This window comes from Drosophila virilis, chromosome 6 (assembly GCF_030788295.1).
Source record: "Drosophila virilis strain 15010-1051.87 chromosome 6, Dvir_AGI_RSII-ME, whole genome shotgun sequence".
Classification (NCBI taxonomy): domain Eukaryota; kingdom Metazoa; phylum Arthropoda; class Insecta; order Diptera; family Drosophilidae; genus Drosophila; species Drosophila virilis.
The window spans coordinates 763,426-780,566 of record NC_091548.1 but is presented as its reverse complement, the minus strand read 5'-3'; the positions used below and the strand labels follow the sequence as shown (position 1 = coordinate 780,566).

General features: G+C 38.4%; 1 protein-coding gene across 1 annotated transcript; it reads left to right on the top strand.

Annotated features, from left to right (window-relative positions):
• The first annotated feature begins 13,572 nt into the window (after window positions 1–13,572).
• On the top strand, window positions 13,573–16,999 carry CtsL4 (Cathepsin L4). Its single transcript, XM_002059652.4, has 5 exons — window positions 13,573–13,712; window positions 13,799–13,951; window positions 14,255–14,641; window positions 15,651–15,811; window positions 16,804–16,999. Exons 1-5 carry the CDS (start codon window positions 13,599–13,601, stop codon window positions 16,997–16,999), a joined length of 1,011 nt encoding a protein of 336 aa, XP_002059688.3. The 5' UTR covers window positions 13,573–13,598.
• Window positions 17,000–17,141: the final 142 nt, after the last annotated feature.

Sequence of the window (17,141 nt, the reverse complement as noted above, 5' to 3'; positions counted from 1 at the left end):
TTCGCTAGAGAGAAAAGAGATAGAATCGAAGACGAATCGAACCGATAAATATAATCAGTGGAAAATATAGTTGTTCTTCAAAAAATATGTCTGCTTATTAAGATTAACCTAATTCAACTGAGAACAAGTAAGAGCTCCCGACTAGGGGATACCCTGAACCCTCTTCTTCCAACATCAAATGCATATATATATTCTATTTTAGAAGCTATATGTCAAGTTTGGTGACTCTAGCTCTTATTATTTACCAAAATTGCGCAAAAAACAGGATATCGATATCGATTTTTATCGATTGCTTGGAAACGGAGTAAGTTATCGATTATCGGAAATAAACTCGATCTGCGCGGGAACTAGGAGCACATACATATAAATTTCAATTTCAAGTCTGTAGCTCTTATAGGTTCTGAGATGCTTGCGTTCATACATACGGACGGTCGGACGGACAGACAGACGGACATGGCTAGATCGACTCGGCTATTGATGCTGATCAAGAATATATATACTTTATGGGGTCGGAGATGCTTCCTTCTGCCTGTTACATTCATTTGGATTTCGCACAAATACAATATACTACCCTTATACCCATTTTTAATGGGTTGTAGTCTATAATCATTGATTGCCCTACGTGACTTTAATTGGAATACTTCTGCTCTCTTAAGTAATCGTAATCGTTGAATATTTATTCATATGCTACTTACGGGTGAACTCAGCTCGGAGTCTTCTCCTGTTCTTATAAAGTCATCTATTCTAAACTATTTAGCAAATAGAGTCTTAGTATTATTCGTAGATAGTATTCGTTCTGTAATTCGCGACCCGGGAAAAAAATGATATGTAAACTAAACTTGGCAATTACGATTTCTACCATGCCGCATGCAGATAAGATAAGCCCTATCTGCATCGGACTCATATGCCATAGGGAATTTTATGAAGATTCCTTCGGATAATGATCTCGTTTGGCAACATGCTCGGCCATTCTTGAAAGGCAACCAACCCAAATTTAACAATTGTGAGTTTCACTTTTCACTTCACACATTTGTAAAACCGTCAGTCAAAATTCTCCAAGGGTAAATTATAATATCGGCATATCGATGATCGGAGATATACCTGATTTTTCATAATAGTTGATCCTGTTTATTAGGTGTTACATCAAGAGAAACCCACATAATAAGTCGGTTCACGAATTGAAAGAATAAGACCCCTATTGAAACTAGAGACTAGTTATACGAAATATATATATATATATATATATATATATATATATATATATATATATATATATATATATATATATATATATATATATATATATCTTGTCTATATAAATATCGGTATCTTTCACAATCACCGAATTTTACCTAATACAGGCATTTGCAGAATATGTAAAGATATTCAACTTAGTCCATTACAATATTTCCCGATTCGATTATTATCAGATAAGTCTGCAAATTTATGTTTTCAATTTAAAATCATATCTAATGTCTTAATAAGATTCGATAGTAAAATATTTATTAATGCAATTGCCAAGCATCAACGAATTAATCCCCATTTCCCCACTTCTATAAAATAATACCATAGGTAGATACGGTCACGTCCTATCCTAAAACTTATATATATAAGTAATACTGCAGGTATCCCTTTTTATGGTGCAGGAAATATAAATGTCGGGATCGAAAAAGCGCTTGAGAGTGTTCGTCTAAATGTTTACATATAGCTCCAATGAAAACAGTATTTTAATATTATATTTATTTCTGTTCTCTCCCATCTATAATTGAAGTTGTTCTTGAAAGTATTTCAAATTTGGCAAGAACTGGATAAGCTTTAGAAATTTTGGAATACAAAAAATAAACCCAACCAGCGACGGGTTTTCGAATGAATTTTAACTACAAAATGACTGTGAAGAAAATATTGTTACAAAATCATGTTTTGTGCACATTTTTGATTCCAATGCATACATTTTATTATATGTCATTATTTTATTATTATATCTCATTAACAGATAAATACTTCGTTTTTTACATTAACAGATAGATATTTTTCATTTTGTTAATTGCAGAGTTTGTGTTGAACTTCATTTACAAATGTAACATAACATAGTTAGTGATTGGATTTCTGGAATTTGTGGAGGGATTCTCAACTGAGGGTAGGGCTAAGGAGTGTGGGAGTCGGCGGGGGAGCGATTGGTTAAACAATTTGGTCCCTGGCAGCGGATGCACTCCCTTCTATATTCTGGTGGTGTTCCTCTTGTCCAGCAGGTGGAGCCTCTCATCGCTGACGCATGGGATCTTCAGAGAGATGAAGAGTGGATGGCAGATGGAAATATTGTCTTCTAACATGTAATTTAGGGACTTTACTTGAGGACATTTAAGTATAAGAGTTATTTCAAAAGTTGTATTTTGAATGTGCGCACATCTAGACTTAATCATAGGCAACCATAGATCGTATATAAAGATGGGCCTCATTTGAATACTCAAATTATATATCCTGATTTCAAAACAACTTTTATATATAGCTTAAAAATTTAACTAACTATTTAACCCAAAAAGCAGCCAGAATTTAAAAAAAAATTATAATAATAGTAAAAAAAAAAAACAAAAACATATCGGGATAGTTGAACAAATCAAATAAAAAACAAGTAATAGTTTCTAGTCGGGAGCTACCTGAACCCTCTTCCTTCAACATCAAATGCATATATATATTTTATTTTAGAAGCTATATGTCAAGTTTGGTGACTCTAGCTCTTATTATTTACCAAATTTGCTCAAAAAACAGGATATCGATATCGATTTTTATCGATTGCTTGGAAACGGGGTAAGTTATCGATTATCGGAAATAAACTCGATCTGCGCGGGACTAGGAGCACAAATCTCAAGTCTCTAGCTCTTACAGGTTCTGAGATCCTTGCGTTCATACATACGGACGGACGGACGGACGGACGGACAGACAGACGGACATGGCTGGATCGACTCGGCTATTGATGCTGATCAAGAATATATATACTTTATGGGGTCGGAGTTACATACATTTGGATTTATACCCATTTTTAATGGGTTCGGGGTATAAAAAAAAGATCCCTTAACAGGGGGTTCGAACTCGCAACTGACAGCAGTACTTGCTGTCGACTCTACTTAACAGCCACACCAGGAAAAACAAAAAATTCCTTCCCCGGTGGGGCTCGAACTCGCGACAGACCGCACCACACGCTATAACTTTACTGCCACACCAATAATTAAGAACTTATGATAAAACAAGGAAGAGGTTCAGTCGGGAGCTCCCGACTAGGGGATACCCTGAACCAAAGACAATATAAACACTAAGATGAGTAACGCCCATACATTTGAATGCAACGCTGTTTATATTGTCTTTGCATCTACCCATTTTTAATGGGTTCAGGGTATAAAAAAGTGCTGAGTTAACTGTTTTAATAGACATCACATCATTTGAAAATGTAAAAATTATATATGTTAAAAAAAAAAATGTAAATAATTAATTGATAATAGTTCAAGTTTAAGGAGTTAAGAGGTTTTTGTGTCAGCTACAATTCCCGATTTGAATAAAATGGGTAATAATTCCAGCTCAAGAAACAAGGAAAGAATGTGACTTATCCCACGGGTTGCCATTTCTCTGACGGCTGCAATCCAACAACAAGTGTTGTTGACAGCATCACATTTCACATTTCCACATTTCACTTGTGTATCATTAATTTTCGAGTCGAACGAACCGCAGCGCAACGTGAAAAATAACAGCTGATCCCGCTTGGCTTTGCGCCTGACATCAGCCCGTCAAGTGGAACTAAATTGACATGTGATAAGAATATTTGAGTTAAATCTCGAAATGCCCTCGACTCTAGACTGGGCCAAATGTTTGCCTGTTCTGCCTGTTTCGCATGATTTGAATCGCAGCAAAATATTGGCACAGCGATTCCTGAAAGCCGCAGGATTAAGATAGCTTTAATTAAGCAAACTGAAAGCTTGCAACTTGAAAACTGATCTATAACATGTTTGAAAAGCAACCCCATCTGATTATTATTTCGGTAAGCCATTCTGCCATTCTGATCCGATCAATTATATAAGCCCTATTGAAATGCATTTTCTTTGTGTGTCGAATTCGGCCTGGGAGTTTCTTCACTTGTTCGCAGCGTTCAAATATCCTGCACCCCTTAAAAAGAGGGAAATGTCTGAGGCAGCTGGCAGCCAGATGCCAGGCTGACCCCACAATGTACCCACTTTTTTGGTCAGCCACTGGGGACCTACTTTCGGGTCGAAAGTCGAATGTTGGCAATTCGAAGGTTAAATAAGGAGAGCTAGCCTAGGCTTGTATGAAAATCAAGGCTATCTTGCTTCCCTTTGCAGCAATTGTCTATTTAATTTGTAAATGAGAAAATTCGCCAAATATTAAGAACTAGTCACCAAACCTGATATTTTGCTTCTAGAATATTATATATATTTATACCCTGAACCCATTGAAAATGGGTAAAAAGCGTATATTGTATTTGTGCAAAATGCAAATGTATGTAACTGGCAGAAGGGAGCATCTCCGACCCCATAAAGTATATATATTCTTGATCCGTCCGTCTGTCCGTATGTATAAACGCAAGGGTCTCAGAACCTATAAGAACTAGAGACTTGAAATTTTAGATGTATGTCCTCCTAGTGCCTGTGCAGATCGTATAAAAAGAGCTTTTAGTAAATTTGGGAATAACCTGTACAGTGTGGGAAATTGATGTAATATTTCTTCGAAGATCATCACGCATATGTTCATACTTACTTACATACAAATGCAAATTACCTTTGTTCCCTGATAAATGAATTTCTTGTGCTGCAGTTGGGTCCTCATCAGGTTTGCGCATTTCAATCTTAGGAAATCTAGATTTTAAATTAATTTTTCGCCAACAGTTTTAACAGTTTTATTAAATGTTACGGGCTTAAAAGTGACATCCGAATGTATGGTACAAGTGTAGCCTCTGATTTGCGTTTATCACGAAATCGTCCTTTTTATACCCTGAACCCATTAAAAATGGGTATAAGGGTATATTGTATTTGTGCAAAATCCAAATGTATGTAACAGGCAGAAGGAAGCATCTCCGACCCCATAAAGTATATATATTCTTGATCAGCATCAATAGCCGAGTCTATCTAGCCATGTCCGTCCGTCCGTCCGTCCGTATGTATGAACGCAAGGATCTCAGAACCTATAAGAGCTAGAGACTTGAAATGTAGATGTAGATGCTCCTAGTTCCCGCGCAGGTCGAGTTTCTTTCCTATAATCGATAACTTACTCCGTTTCCAAGCAATCGATAAAAATTGATATCGATATCCTGTTTTTTGAGCAATTTTGGTAAATAATAAGAGCTAGGTCACCAAACTTGACATATAGCTTCTAAAATAAAATATATATATGCATTTGATGTTGGAAGAAGAGGGTTCAGGGTACCCCCTAGTCGGGAGCTCCCGACTATAACCTCTTACTTGTTCGATTTGCGGAAGCTTTACTAGAAAATATATGCGCAGACCATATGCTGGACTCTAGGCAGAGTACACAATGCAGTTGCACTGCTTGATAATACTTTTGCTTAGGCAATTTTATTTATAATTTTGACTCCACCCGGTTTCAAAACGGATTCCACACTTTGGAAAATTTCAGCTAAGACACTAAAATATTTGGAGGGACACAAACCATAGTGTTCAAATTAGTTACTGTATATATATAACCAGAATTAGTTTTATAAACTGACTTTCTAAATTAATCGAAACGTACATCTGTCGATTTTTTTGGCAAAACGTCGACAATTACTAGAAAATATATGCGCAGACCATATGCTGGACTCTAGGCAGAGTACGCAATGCAGTTGCACTGCTTGATAATACTTTTGCTTAGGCAATTTTATTTATAATTTTGACTCCACCCGGTTTCAAAACGGATTCCACACTTTGGAAAATTTCAGCTAAGACACTAAAATATTTGGAGGGACACAAACCATAGTGTTCAAATTAGTTACTGTATATATGTAAACAGAATTAGTTTTATAAACTGACTTTCTAAATTAATCGAAACGTACATCTGTCGATTTTTTTGGCAAAACGTCGACAATTACTAGAAAATATATGCGCAGACCATATGCTGGACTCTAGGCAGAGTACGCAATGCAGTTGCACTGCTTGATAATACTTTTGCTTAGGCAATTTTATTTATAATTTTGACTCCACCCGGTTTCAAAACGGATTCCACACTTTGGAAAATTTCAGCTAAGACACTAAAATATTTGGAGGGACACAAACCATAGTGTTCAAATTAGTTACTGTATATATGTAAACAGAATTAGTTTTATAAACTGACTTTCTAAATTAATCGAAACGTACATCTGTCGATTTTTTTGGCAAAACGTGGACAATTATGTATTACGTGTATCTCAATGTCTGTTTTATGTAGGGGATGGGCAAAACCATGCCAGCGGAGACACAAACCAAGTATTTTGAGCATACACCTAAATTAAAAGTAGACCCAAATAGTTTGGTGTGTTCAGTAGATTTGAACGATAGCAAGGATAACACACCGTTTCTTGTGCAAATATTGAACATGCATAAAACCACGCCATAGAATATAACAGCATGGACACAAACGAAGTCGCGTGAGTGCACAACACAACATAGAATACACATAAGGAGAAGATAATAAGCATAATACGTGATAGCAAGAATAAAATACCTTAGAATAAAATAGCATGGATGCAAACCAAGGTTGTGTGAATATACAACACAGAATACACATATAACAAATAAGGTAAGCAATATATGTGATAAAACGATAGCAAGGACACACACTACTTACTCGTGAAAATTATTAGGCGTGCTTCGTAAACATCTTAGAATAAAATAGCATGGATGCAAACCAAGGTTGTGTGAATATACAACACAGAATACACATATAATAAAGAAGGTAAGCAATATATGTGATAAAACGATAGCAAGGACACACACTACTTACTCGTGAAAATTATTAGGCGTGCTTCGTAAACATCTTAGAATAAAATAGCATGGATACAAACCAAGGTTGTGTGAATATACAACACAGAATACACAAATAATATATATATCAAATACTCCTATTGATTTATTATGTAAATAAGACAAGTGTTGCAATAGAAAACCCTTTAGTAAAGCAATTAATAGGGAAAGACAATTTAGAAATCTGGCGAATTTTCATTTTTAGGCCTATTTCGCCGGAGCTTCAACTAAGCCAGAAACATAAACTGACGATAAACTGCAATGAATAAAGCGACTGCAAGATAATAATGCAAAGAACTGCCTATTCTATGGATAATATAAACAGTATATGCGTAAATATTAATATTGTTCCATAAATTTCAGTGGCTGACGAAAGCTTATGGTCTTGTAAGTATAAGTCTAATATACATATTTTAGTTTAACGATAGATGGCGCTTAAGTGTCTTTCGTTTCCTTTAAAAGCGAGTGATATGCCCCACTGACAGACACCCTGTTTTTTATAGTTTTGTAGTTAGTGCAAGCTTAAATTAAATTTAAAATTCCTTGTGATATTTATAGTTAGTGTAAATACGCAAATAATAAAAATTAACAGCTCAAAATGATTCAACCTTAGGCTTAATATTTTAGTATTGTCGAAAAGAAAGGAGCCATATACTTTTGCTACACATAATTATAACCATTCCTCGACTTTTTTACTTTTTACTTTTGCAGGGTGTACACAAAACAGTTTCAAACAAAATAGCAAAAGGGCCAAAGACACCAAATAGGGTATGTGCACGCTCTTGTTGATTATACACAATTAGCCGTCAGTTGTATATATAGTCGTATCGAGTGCGTTTCGGATATTAAGAAAACTATTTTAATACTCGGATCGGATTACGTCCCGTAGATTACAAACACTGGCAAGCTGATGATATGAGAACCAGTAGATACCGATGTATGCCACAGCAAATACAAGATATCTCCCAATACGGTTGCCATTGACTATTTGACACCGAAACAACGGGCTCTGCTGCAATTGTGAGCACAGAGCAGCCCGTTAGATAACACTCAGGTGTAATGTGTGCACGGCATAAAGTCGTATGCCGGGCAAAGCCGGGCACAGACTTCCGCGACATGCCAATACAATGGTAACCACCGCTGAAACGCATTGCTCGTGGATTGGCGATGGGCAGGTGACACCACGTCACGAGTTGGGTGCGCGCATTTCACCCCTATTTTACCGTTTGGACACTTTGTGGTCGATTCAACATCTCAATGTGGAAATAGTGTGTGGTGCGCATTATAGAGGGGCCATGATTTTGTTCCGTGTCACCGCCGGTTACGCTCCCTGTATACCTCTCCAATGTTATGAGGTCTAACTTCCGACTATAATCCATAACAACTTCGTGCATCGTGCTCGTGCTCGTGCTCGTGCTCGTGCTCGTGTTCGTGTTGGACCGTGTCGTTCATGCCCGGCCCACACTCATATCTAGTGTGCATACATTAATATATTTACTAAAAATCGAAGATTCCTTTGTTGTATCTGTTGTAGCGTGTAGATACAAAGTTAATGCTCAACACACGACCCAAATTAAATTTAATAACCAATTAACAGTATCATCCGTGTTCATGGCATACAAATTCGAAGCCCTCATACCTTTATTACGAATGGAACCACCCCAAAGGTCGACATTATTTCAACGAAAATTGATAAGTATCAAGTTAAGCCAAGAGAGTAACGTGTTTCAGAGTATCCCCTTCAGAGATACCCTGTCTGATCGGGCATATACCTTGTTCCTAGATCTACCTTCTCATAGAATACCCTATTTATGGTAAGCAAAAAGAAATATACTGGAAAAGGCGCTTATAGTCTCAGGAATATACAGTGAGCACTCTCCTAACGCTGACATATTTGAGCACATCTTTTTATACCCCACATAAATTAAAAAAGATTTAGTGCAAATGTATTTAGCAGGCAGAAGGACCCCGTCCAGCCTACATCATATCAGGACATTGCATTGACGATAATCCAAAATTTACGAAGGTATTTGGGCAGAAATAGAAGACAAATCTAAGATTGAGCCTTAAGACTCCACAAATTCAAATGGAATTTCTTAAATGCTTTTGGTTGATTGTTTGTTTTAAATGGTTATATGTTTAAAAAAAATAATTTAAATATATATGAGTTCATATTGAAACAATAATCCAACAACCTACTTTTATATAATATATAATATATATATATAATATATAATATATATATATATAATATAATGTATATAATAAATACATATTTTGCAGACAGCAATTTGCTTGCCCGTGCATACTATAGATGAGATATTCAGTACAGTTTCATGTGCACATTGATAAGCTTAAGGACTGGTCCAAGCTCGACTTTGTTTTCGATGTGGCATACTCTTTCATTAGTAAATATTACGGAAAAGAATCCATCCGGCATTTAAGAAAAATTGCATTTGTGCGCATTGTCCCCTGGGTAGCCGCTGCACACCCGTTACGCGCCTAGCTAATACGAGAAGGCGACTAGGACTGAGACCAGTAACGTCTTAGGTTGCAAACTCTGGACAACCCTACACGACAAGATGACCCCTGGGCTGACGGCTGACGGCTGACAGTATGCTAGCATCTCAGGAAGCGAAGTGAAATCTGGCCGAATTGACTGCTAGGTTAATGCTGTTACCGCCCCCGCCCCGTTAAAACATGGCAAATCTCCTAGCACGCTCCTCGAATCGTCGCCATTTAGTTGGCAGCATAGGTTCAGATGTGATATTCCTGATTAACGCGGATCTGGCTCTGAACACCCGACCCCATGAAGGCGGGTATCAACCCTCACATGGCGTCACTGCTTGCAAAGACAACCATGAGATCTAAACGCGACTGTACAACGACCAAGGACAACGGCTTAGGAGTAGGGACCCAATAAAATGAGTAACAATTAAACCCCACAAATGAAGGAGAGCTGTGATGCTTTTGCAAAGAGCAGCAGAATGGCGAGATCACCACTAGGTGTTCCAACAGCCGCCCCGATAGAGACGAACTCAGGACGGGTGCCAACGACGGCAAACTACTCGAGAATCCGCGAACGGATTAAAATCTCCAGATGTTTCAGATGCCTCGAGTTTGGACATCTAGCAAGACTCTGTAAAAGTGGTCTAGACAGATCGAATCTGTGCCGACGATGCGGAGGAAAAGACCATCTGGCTAAGGACTGTAAACAAGAGCCACAGTGCATGCTCTGTAAGGAAAGGAACACCGACTGCAAACACATTGCCGGCAGCGGCAGATGCCCGTGTTTAGGAGCGCCCTGGCCAAGAGAAATAGAAATAGACACAGCTGAACCTCAACCACTGCGAGGCTGCTCAGGCCCTACGGGAGTGAAATACGGACGTCGCAATAATCTGCGAGCCATACAAGCCTATCGCTGGAAGTGGCTGGGTGGCAAGTAAATGTGGAAAAGCGGCCATTTGGTCTCTCAAATCCCCGGTCTACATGGAAAGTCAGTAATCAATTCCCCGAAAGAGGAAAAGCCAATAGAGGAACCCTCGGGATACAGGCCAATCTGCCTACTGGACACGGCGGGAAAGGTACTGGAAGGGATTGTGTATGACCGACTACTACTTAGTGTCGTCGAAGAGAAAGAGGCCCTGTCCAAACAGCAATATGGATTTCGCAAGGCAATGTCTACGGTCGATGCACTTAAGGCGGTGGTAGATATTGCCGCTAGGGCAATAGAGAGAACCAGATGGAGGTGGGGAGACAAGGAGTATTGCGCGGTGATTACGTTGGACATCCGCAATGCCTTTAACTCAGCAAGCTGGTCTCGTATACTGGAAGCCTTAGACCGAATAGGGATACCGTCCTCCCTTTTCCGTATAATATCCAACTACCTGTCCGATCGGGTATTGAGTTATGATACGGATAACGGTGCTAGGAGTTACACGGTCTCAGCAGGGGTCCCACAGGGGTCGGTGCTGGGACCACTCCTGTGGAACATAAGGTACGACGAGGTGCTCAGAGTGCAATTGCCCCAGGGATGCAGAATCATAGGATTCGCGGATGACCTAGCTCTAGTAGTGGTGGGCAAAGAAATAGAAGACGTGGAAGCGGCTGCGAATGCAGCCATAAGAATCGTGGCCAGCTGGATGCGTGGCGCTAGCCTGGAGCTGGCAGGCCATAAAGCAGAGGCGGTCCTCATCACAAGCCGCAAAATAGTCGAGTTTGCTAGATTTCAGGTAAACAGCGTTAGTATTGAGTCAAAGGCTTCCATTAAGTATCTGGGGGTCATGTTAGAAAACGGGCTTAGCTTTCGACCGCACGTAGATTACGTTAGCCAGAAAGCAGCCAAATGCAGGCGGCCCTTTCGAGGATGCTACCCAACATAGGAGGACCTAAAGCAGGTAGACGCCTGCTCCTCGCGAGAGTTGTAGCCTCCGTGCTGCTCTATGCTGCACCGATATGGGCTTCTGCGGTTGCAAGCCAGAAAGGCCTCCGAAGGAAGATGTCAATCCCCTATAGGCTCTGTGCTCTGCGCACCATTTCTGGATTTCGGACGGTCTCGGACGAGGCAGCCACAGTATTGGCAAGAATGCTGCCAGTAGATATACTGGCCAAGGAAATGGAGAAAATTTACATGGCCCGAATAGCCACGGGAGACGCTGTCTCAATGGACGTCATCCGGTCGGAGAGAGCAACATCAATGGCAACTTGGCAGAATAGATGGAGAGAGAGATGGAACACGGCGAACAAGGGGAGATGGACACATAAACTGATCCCCAATCTGGAGCAATGGATTGGGAGACGGAATGGCGAAATGAACTTCCACCTAACACAGTTTTTCACTGAACACGGCGGGTATAGGAAGTACCTCCATAGGCTTAGGCATGAGGACTCTCCAGAGTGCCCGAACTGCCCAAATCTGGACGAAGACCTGGAACTCGTGCTGTACCAATGCTGGAGGGACTGGTAGCGTTCATGCTGGACGGAGAGGACAAGTGGAAAAATATAAGCCAGCTCATAATAGGCATCCAGAGGGATCTGAGACGATGCGAAAAGGAGCGACGACTAATGGATACTGCCTAAAATAGGCAACCCATCCCCGCGAAGTAATACTTTGTGGTGATCCCGCGGGGAATGTGGTGTGTGAGTGGGGGGTGAGTTTAGTACGTAGGTGCTGACGGAGTCATCAAATCGTGCATACGGTTGGCCCGGGGCATCAGTATCTTACGAAGATTTTCACCGCCGTAAGCAAAAAAAACCACACACATACACACACACCCACATTTAAACGATCCCGAGAAATAATGAGAGAACATTGAGAGCACTGAGAGTAAGCGAAAGCAGTTAATTGTTGTGTGAGCTAAATATAAAACAGCGATGCCGTTGCAGCCTACAAATCATATGTATGTATTTGCCTCTGAACAAAATTCGAGAAGACAGAGCGAAAGATAAACGTTGCACAATAACAGAGTAATAAAACGCTCTCCAAATATTCGTATGCAAACAATTTTTATTTTGAGCAATAAGCAACAGAATTTGTGAGAGCGTGATGCACAAGCGCACACACACACACACATACACACACACACATACACACACACACACATACACAAAAAAGTGTATGCATAGGGGAGAGCGAAGAGAGCGGATAATCAAAACACAAACAGCAAAACGGGACTGACGCCGCAGTTAATAAATGCAATAATTGATCAACTTAAACTGCATAAGTAATAAAAACTTTTTTAATAAAGCACAAAAAACAAGAGTCTCTAGTCGGGAGGTGCCGACTCGGGGGTACCCTAAGCCCTCTGCTACCAACACCAAATGCAGCAAAAATAAAAAAAGGTCTCTCATAACGATAACATTAAAATGGACAAAAAGTCAGAAATTGTAATACTATACAATATATGTATAAACTAGCGGGTATAGCCCGACCTTGTCCGAGCCAATAAATTCTCTCAAAAAGCTATAGAAATGATTTTTATCCAGATGGGATGGTAACCAAACATATGTATGTATGTATTCATTAAGGTTTTCTGTATATCTTTAAATATAAGTTTAAAGTAAATCGGACAAAACTTTAAACTTAGCCCAACAAACCTTTGAATCGCATTTCTAACGAATAAGCTTGGATTCTGCGAAACACGTCTCAAATGATTTTTTATATTCATTCTTTGAATAAATTTGAACAAATATCTTTGAAAATGAGTTTGTGGTTGATCGGATGGTAAACAACAAGTTTAATACAAACGTTTTTCGCGATTTTTCCACACTTGCGGGTGGAATTTCCCGATTTCAATTTCCGTTATATATTTATGTGATTATACCCTCAGGGAGTGTATAGAAATTTGATGAATTGCCATTGGCTCGTAGAGAGCTTAATAAAAAATATGGTAAATATAATATACATAAATATCCGATCAGCCTGACGCCAAAAATGTTTTGTTTTTTGTTTTATTTCCCGTGTTGTGTTACAAATATGGTTATACGATTATACCCCCAATGAGGGTATATGTATATATTTGCTGAATTGCAATTGCACAATGTGTAAAACGAATGACAAATAATAATTTATATTGATAGTTAATTTATTAAATTGCAGCAATGCGGATCGTAGTTATATTTTATTATCTTTACAGCTTGCAAAATGGTAATATGGTTATATGTCATAAAAATGAATCAGGTCAGATGTATAAGGAACGATTTGAAATTTTCAAGGTATGATCACCAACTAAATAAGTTCATAATATTCAAATATACTCAGTATATATATATATATATATATATATATATATTTTTTTTAGAAAATAAACAATAGAAGCTATGCACGTTCCCATGATGAAATGCGCAGCTATGAAGCCTATGAGGAAAATCAAATAATTGTCAACGAACATAATACGTATTACGAAACTGGAAAAAGCAGCTTTCGATTAGCAACAAACACAATGGCTGACATGGTATATCATCCACATCACGGTATTTATTTAAGTCCTGAAAATGAATGTAAGGGAAGCCTCTCCCGCCTTATTAGGCGTATAAATTCTAGGTCAGCATCAATAGGTAGGTCGATCTCAGAGCTTAGAAAGTACATTGACATCAGCTGTAGCTATACAAACTGGGCTAATCTAGAATATATAGTATATATATATTATGAATTTATGTGATCGTTGATGTCTCCTTTTATGAGTTACAGATTACATGACAAAATTATAGTACGAAAAAATGATATAGTAAATACTAATACAACTAATTTATTGCAGAATACCGATTCATACCTCAAGGGATATTTACGTTTATTACGGAGTCCAGAGATTTCTGATTCGGACAATATTGCCGACATTGTTGGATCACCGCTGATGAATAATGTTCCTGAAAGTTTTGATTGGCGTAAAAAGGGATTTATTACACCACTGTATAATCAACAAAGCTGCGGCTCCTGCTATGCCTTCAGTATAGCTCAAAGTATAGAAGGGCAGGTGTTCAAGCGCACCGGTAAGATTGTGGCCCTAAGTGAACAACAAATTGTGGACTGTAGTGTCTCCCATGGCAATCAAGGCTGTATCGGGGGCTCACTACGAAACACTCTAAGATATCTACAGGCTACCGGGGGTCTAATGAGATCCCTTGATTACAAATATGCCTCAAAGGTAATATCATCATAATACTTTTCATTAACTCGCAAAAGAATATTATTCATAACCGTATCTCTATATATAAAGCTGTTTCTCCTGACTGACTGATTAGTGATCAACGCACAGTCCAAATCGTAAGAGCTAGGAAGCTGAAATTTTCACTATAGTTACCTTATGTGATGAAGGTGAACGTTTAGACGGGGGTTTCGGGAAATTCCACCCGCAAGTATGGAAAAATCGCGAAAAACGTTTGTCTTTATGAAACTTTTTTGTTTACCATCCGATTGGCCTCAAACTCAATTTCAAAATTGCATTGCTACATTGCTAATTCATTAAGGGGTTTTACACTTTTCCAAAAATGTATTCCTCCTTGGTGGAAATGGGGTTCAAATATTTGATGGGTGGCCTTTTGCCTTCAAAGTCATTTGAATGGATCTACATAAAAAATCATTTGAGACGTGTTTTTACATTTTTGAAAAATCTAAGCTCCTTCGGTGGAAAGTGCATTTTAAAGTATTGTTATGAAAATTTTAAGCTGTGTCCGATTTGTATCAAACTTATTTTCAAAGCTCTATATAAGAATATAATGAATACGTGTTTCAGCGATTTGGGAAATTCCACTCGAAACAGTGGTAAAATGACGAAAAACATTTGTATGAGAGTAGTTTGTTTACTGTCCGCTCAGTTTCAAAATCATTTTAAAAACTATTCAAGAACACTGATTTTATAACATAAGTGCCACGGGAAAGGCCGTGGCTATACCCGCTAGTAATATATAAAACATAAGGTCCGAATATTATCCATAATCATATTATATAAAATATAAAACCAGTACTACGATGAATTCGCAATAGAATATTATTATTATTCATTAGCGTCTAATGTAAAATGTAAAACCCGTACCATCGTGCACGTCGTCTTAAGTTGTATTTCACATACATTTTTGAATATTAATTCGAGTCCTGCGAATTTAAAACCGGAAGATATAGCTAACGAATTCTTAATTCTTTTTCTTTTTTTCCAGAAAGGAGAATGCCAATTCGTTAGCGAACTCGCTGTAGTCAATGTGACATCGTGGGCCATTTTACCGGCAAAGGATGAAAACGCAATTCAAGCAGCTGTGGCACATATTGGTCCAGTTGCAGTCTCCATTAACGCAAGTCCCAAAACTTTTCAACTTTATAGGTAAGACGATCAAGATTCTGAATTCTTAGTTTGTTTTATCACTTTGTTTAAAAATCAGGGCATATGTATTTTACCTTCAGATAAGGGTAGGGTATATTGTATTTGTGCGAAATCCAAATGTATGTAACAGGCAAAAGGAAGCATCTCCGACCCCGTAAAGTATATATATTCTTGATCAGCATCAATAGCCGAGTCGATCTAGCCATGTCCTTCTATCTGTTCGTCCGTCCGTCCATCCGTCCGTCCGTATGTATGAACGCAAGGTTCTCAGAACCTATAAGAGCTAGAGACTTGAAATTTTAGATGTAGATGCTCCTAGTTCCCGCGCAGATCGAGTTTATTTCCGATCGATAACTTACCCCGCAATCGATAAATCGATCGATATCGATATCCTGTTTTTTTGGAAACTTTGGTAAATAATAAGAGCTAGAGTCACCGAACTTGACATATAGCTTCTAAAATAGAATATATATATGCATTTGATGTTGGAAGAAGAGGGTTCAGGGTATCCCCTAGTCGGGAGCTACTTGTTTATTAATCAAAAGTAGAAAGCTGATCAGCGCAGAAGAAAATAATAAACTGAAAGAGATTAATAGTACGAGCGAGTAAGTGTATTCGATTGTCAGAAGGCTGGGTGGACTCAAGAGTTGAGTATACATATACCCCATTGAGTATCAAATATATATAATATAATAAATAAAATAAATATGTAAATATATTGCTCAATGTACTTACCCATAGAGTCAAGATCCTTTCTCTTCCTCCTTTTGACTATTACATACATTTATAAGACCAGGTTTGATTTTATTCTCTATCCATTATCCGCTGTTGGACGGCTGAAGTGTATCCCTACTTCTTTGAGCCCACTTCCAAGGAGGTTTTCAATCATTCGAATGGGGACTTGCACGCCTAGCTCTCAGGCCAAATATATAAATGAGATATACGGAAATGTTAATGCTCTTTTTATTTTGATTTATATTTTTATTTTACAGTGAGGGCATTTATGACGACGTATCCTGTACATCAACTTCTGTAAACCATGCCATGCTACTGATTGGCTTTGACAAAAACTTCTGGATTCTAAAGAACTGGTGGGGAGAATTGTGGGGAGAAGCTGGCTTTATGAGAATGCGTAAAGGTATTAATTTATGTGGGATTGCCAATTATGCAGCTTATGCAATAGTATAAGTCAGAGAAAGACAAATGTCGCCATAATTACACCAATAAACATGCTTTAATGTGTATATTTAGTATAAGTACTAAATATCATGTAGGATAAAATTATATTGAATGTCCAACATGCACACGGAGATATGTATAAATATATATG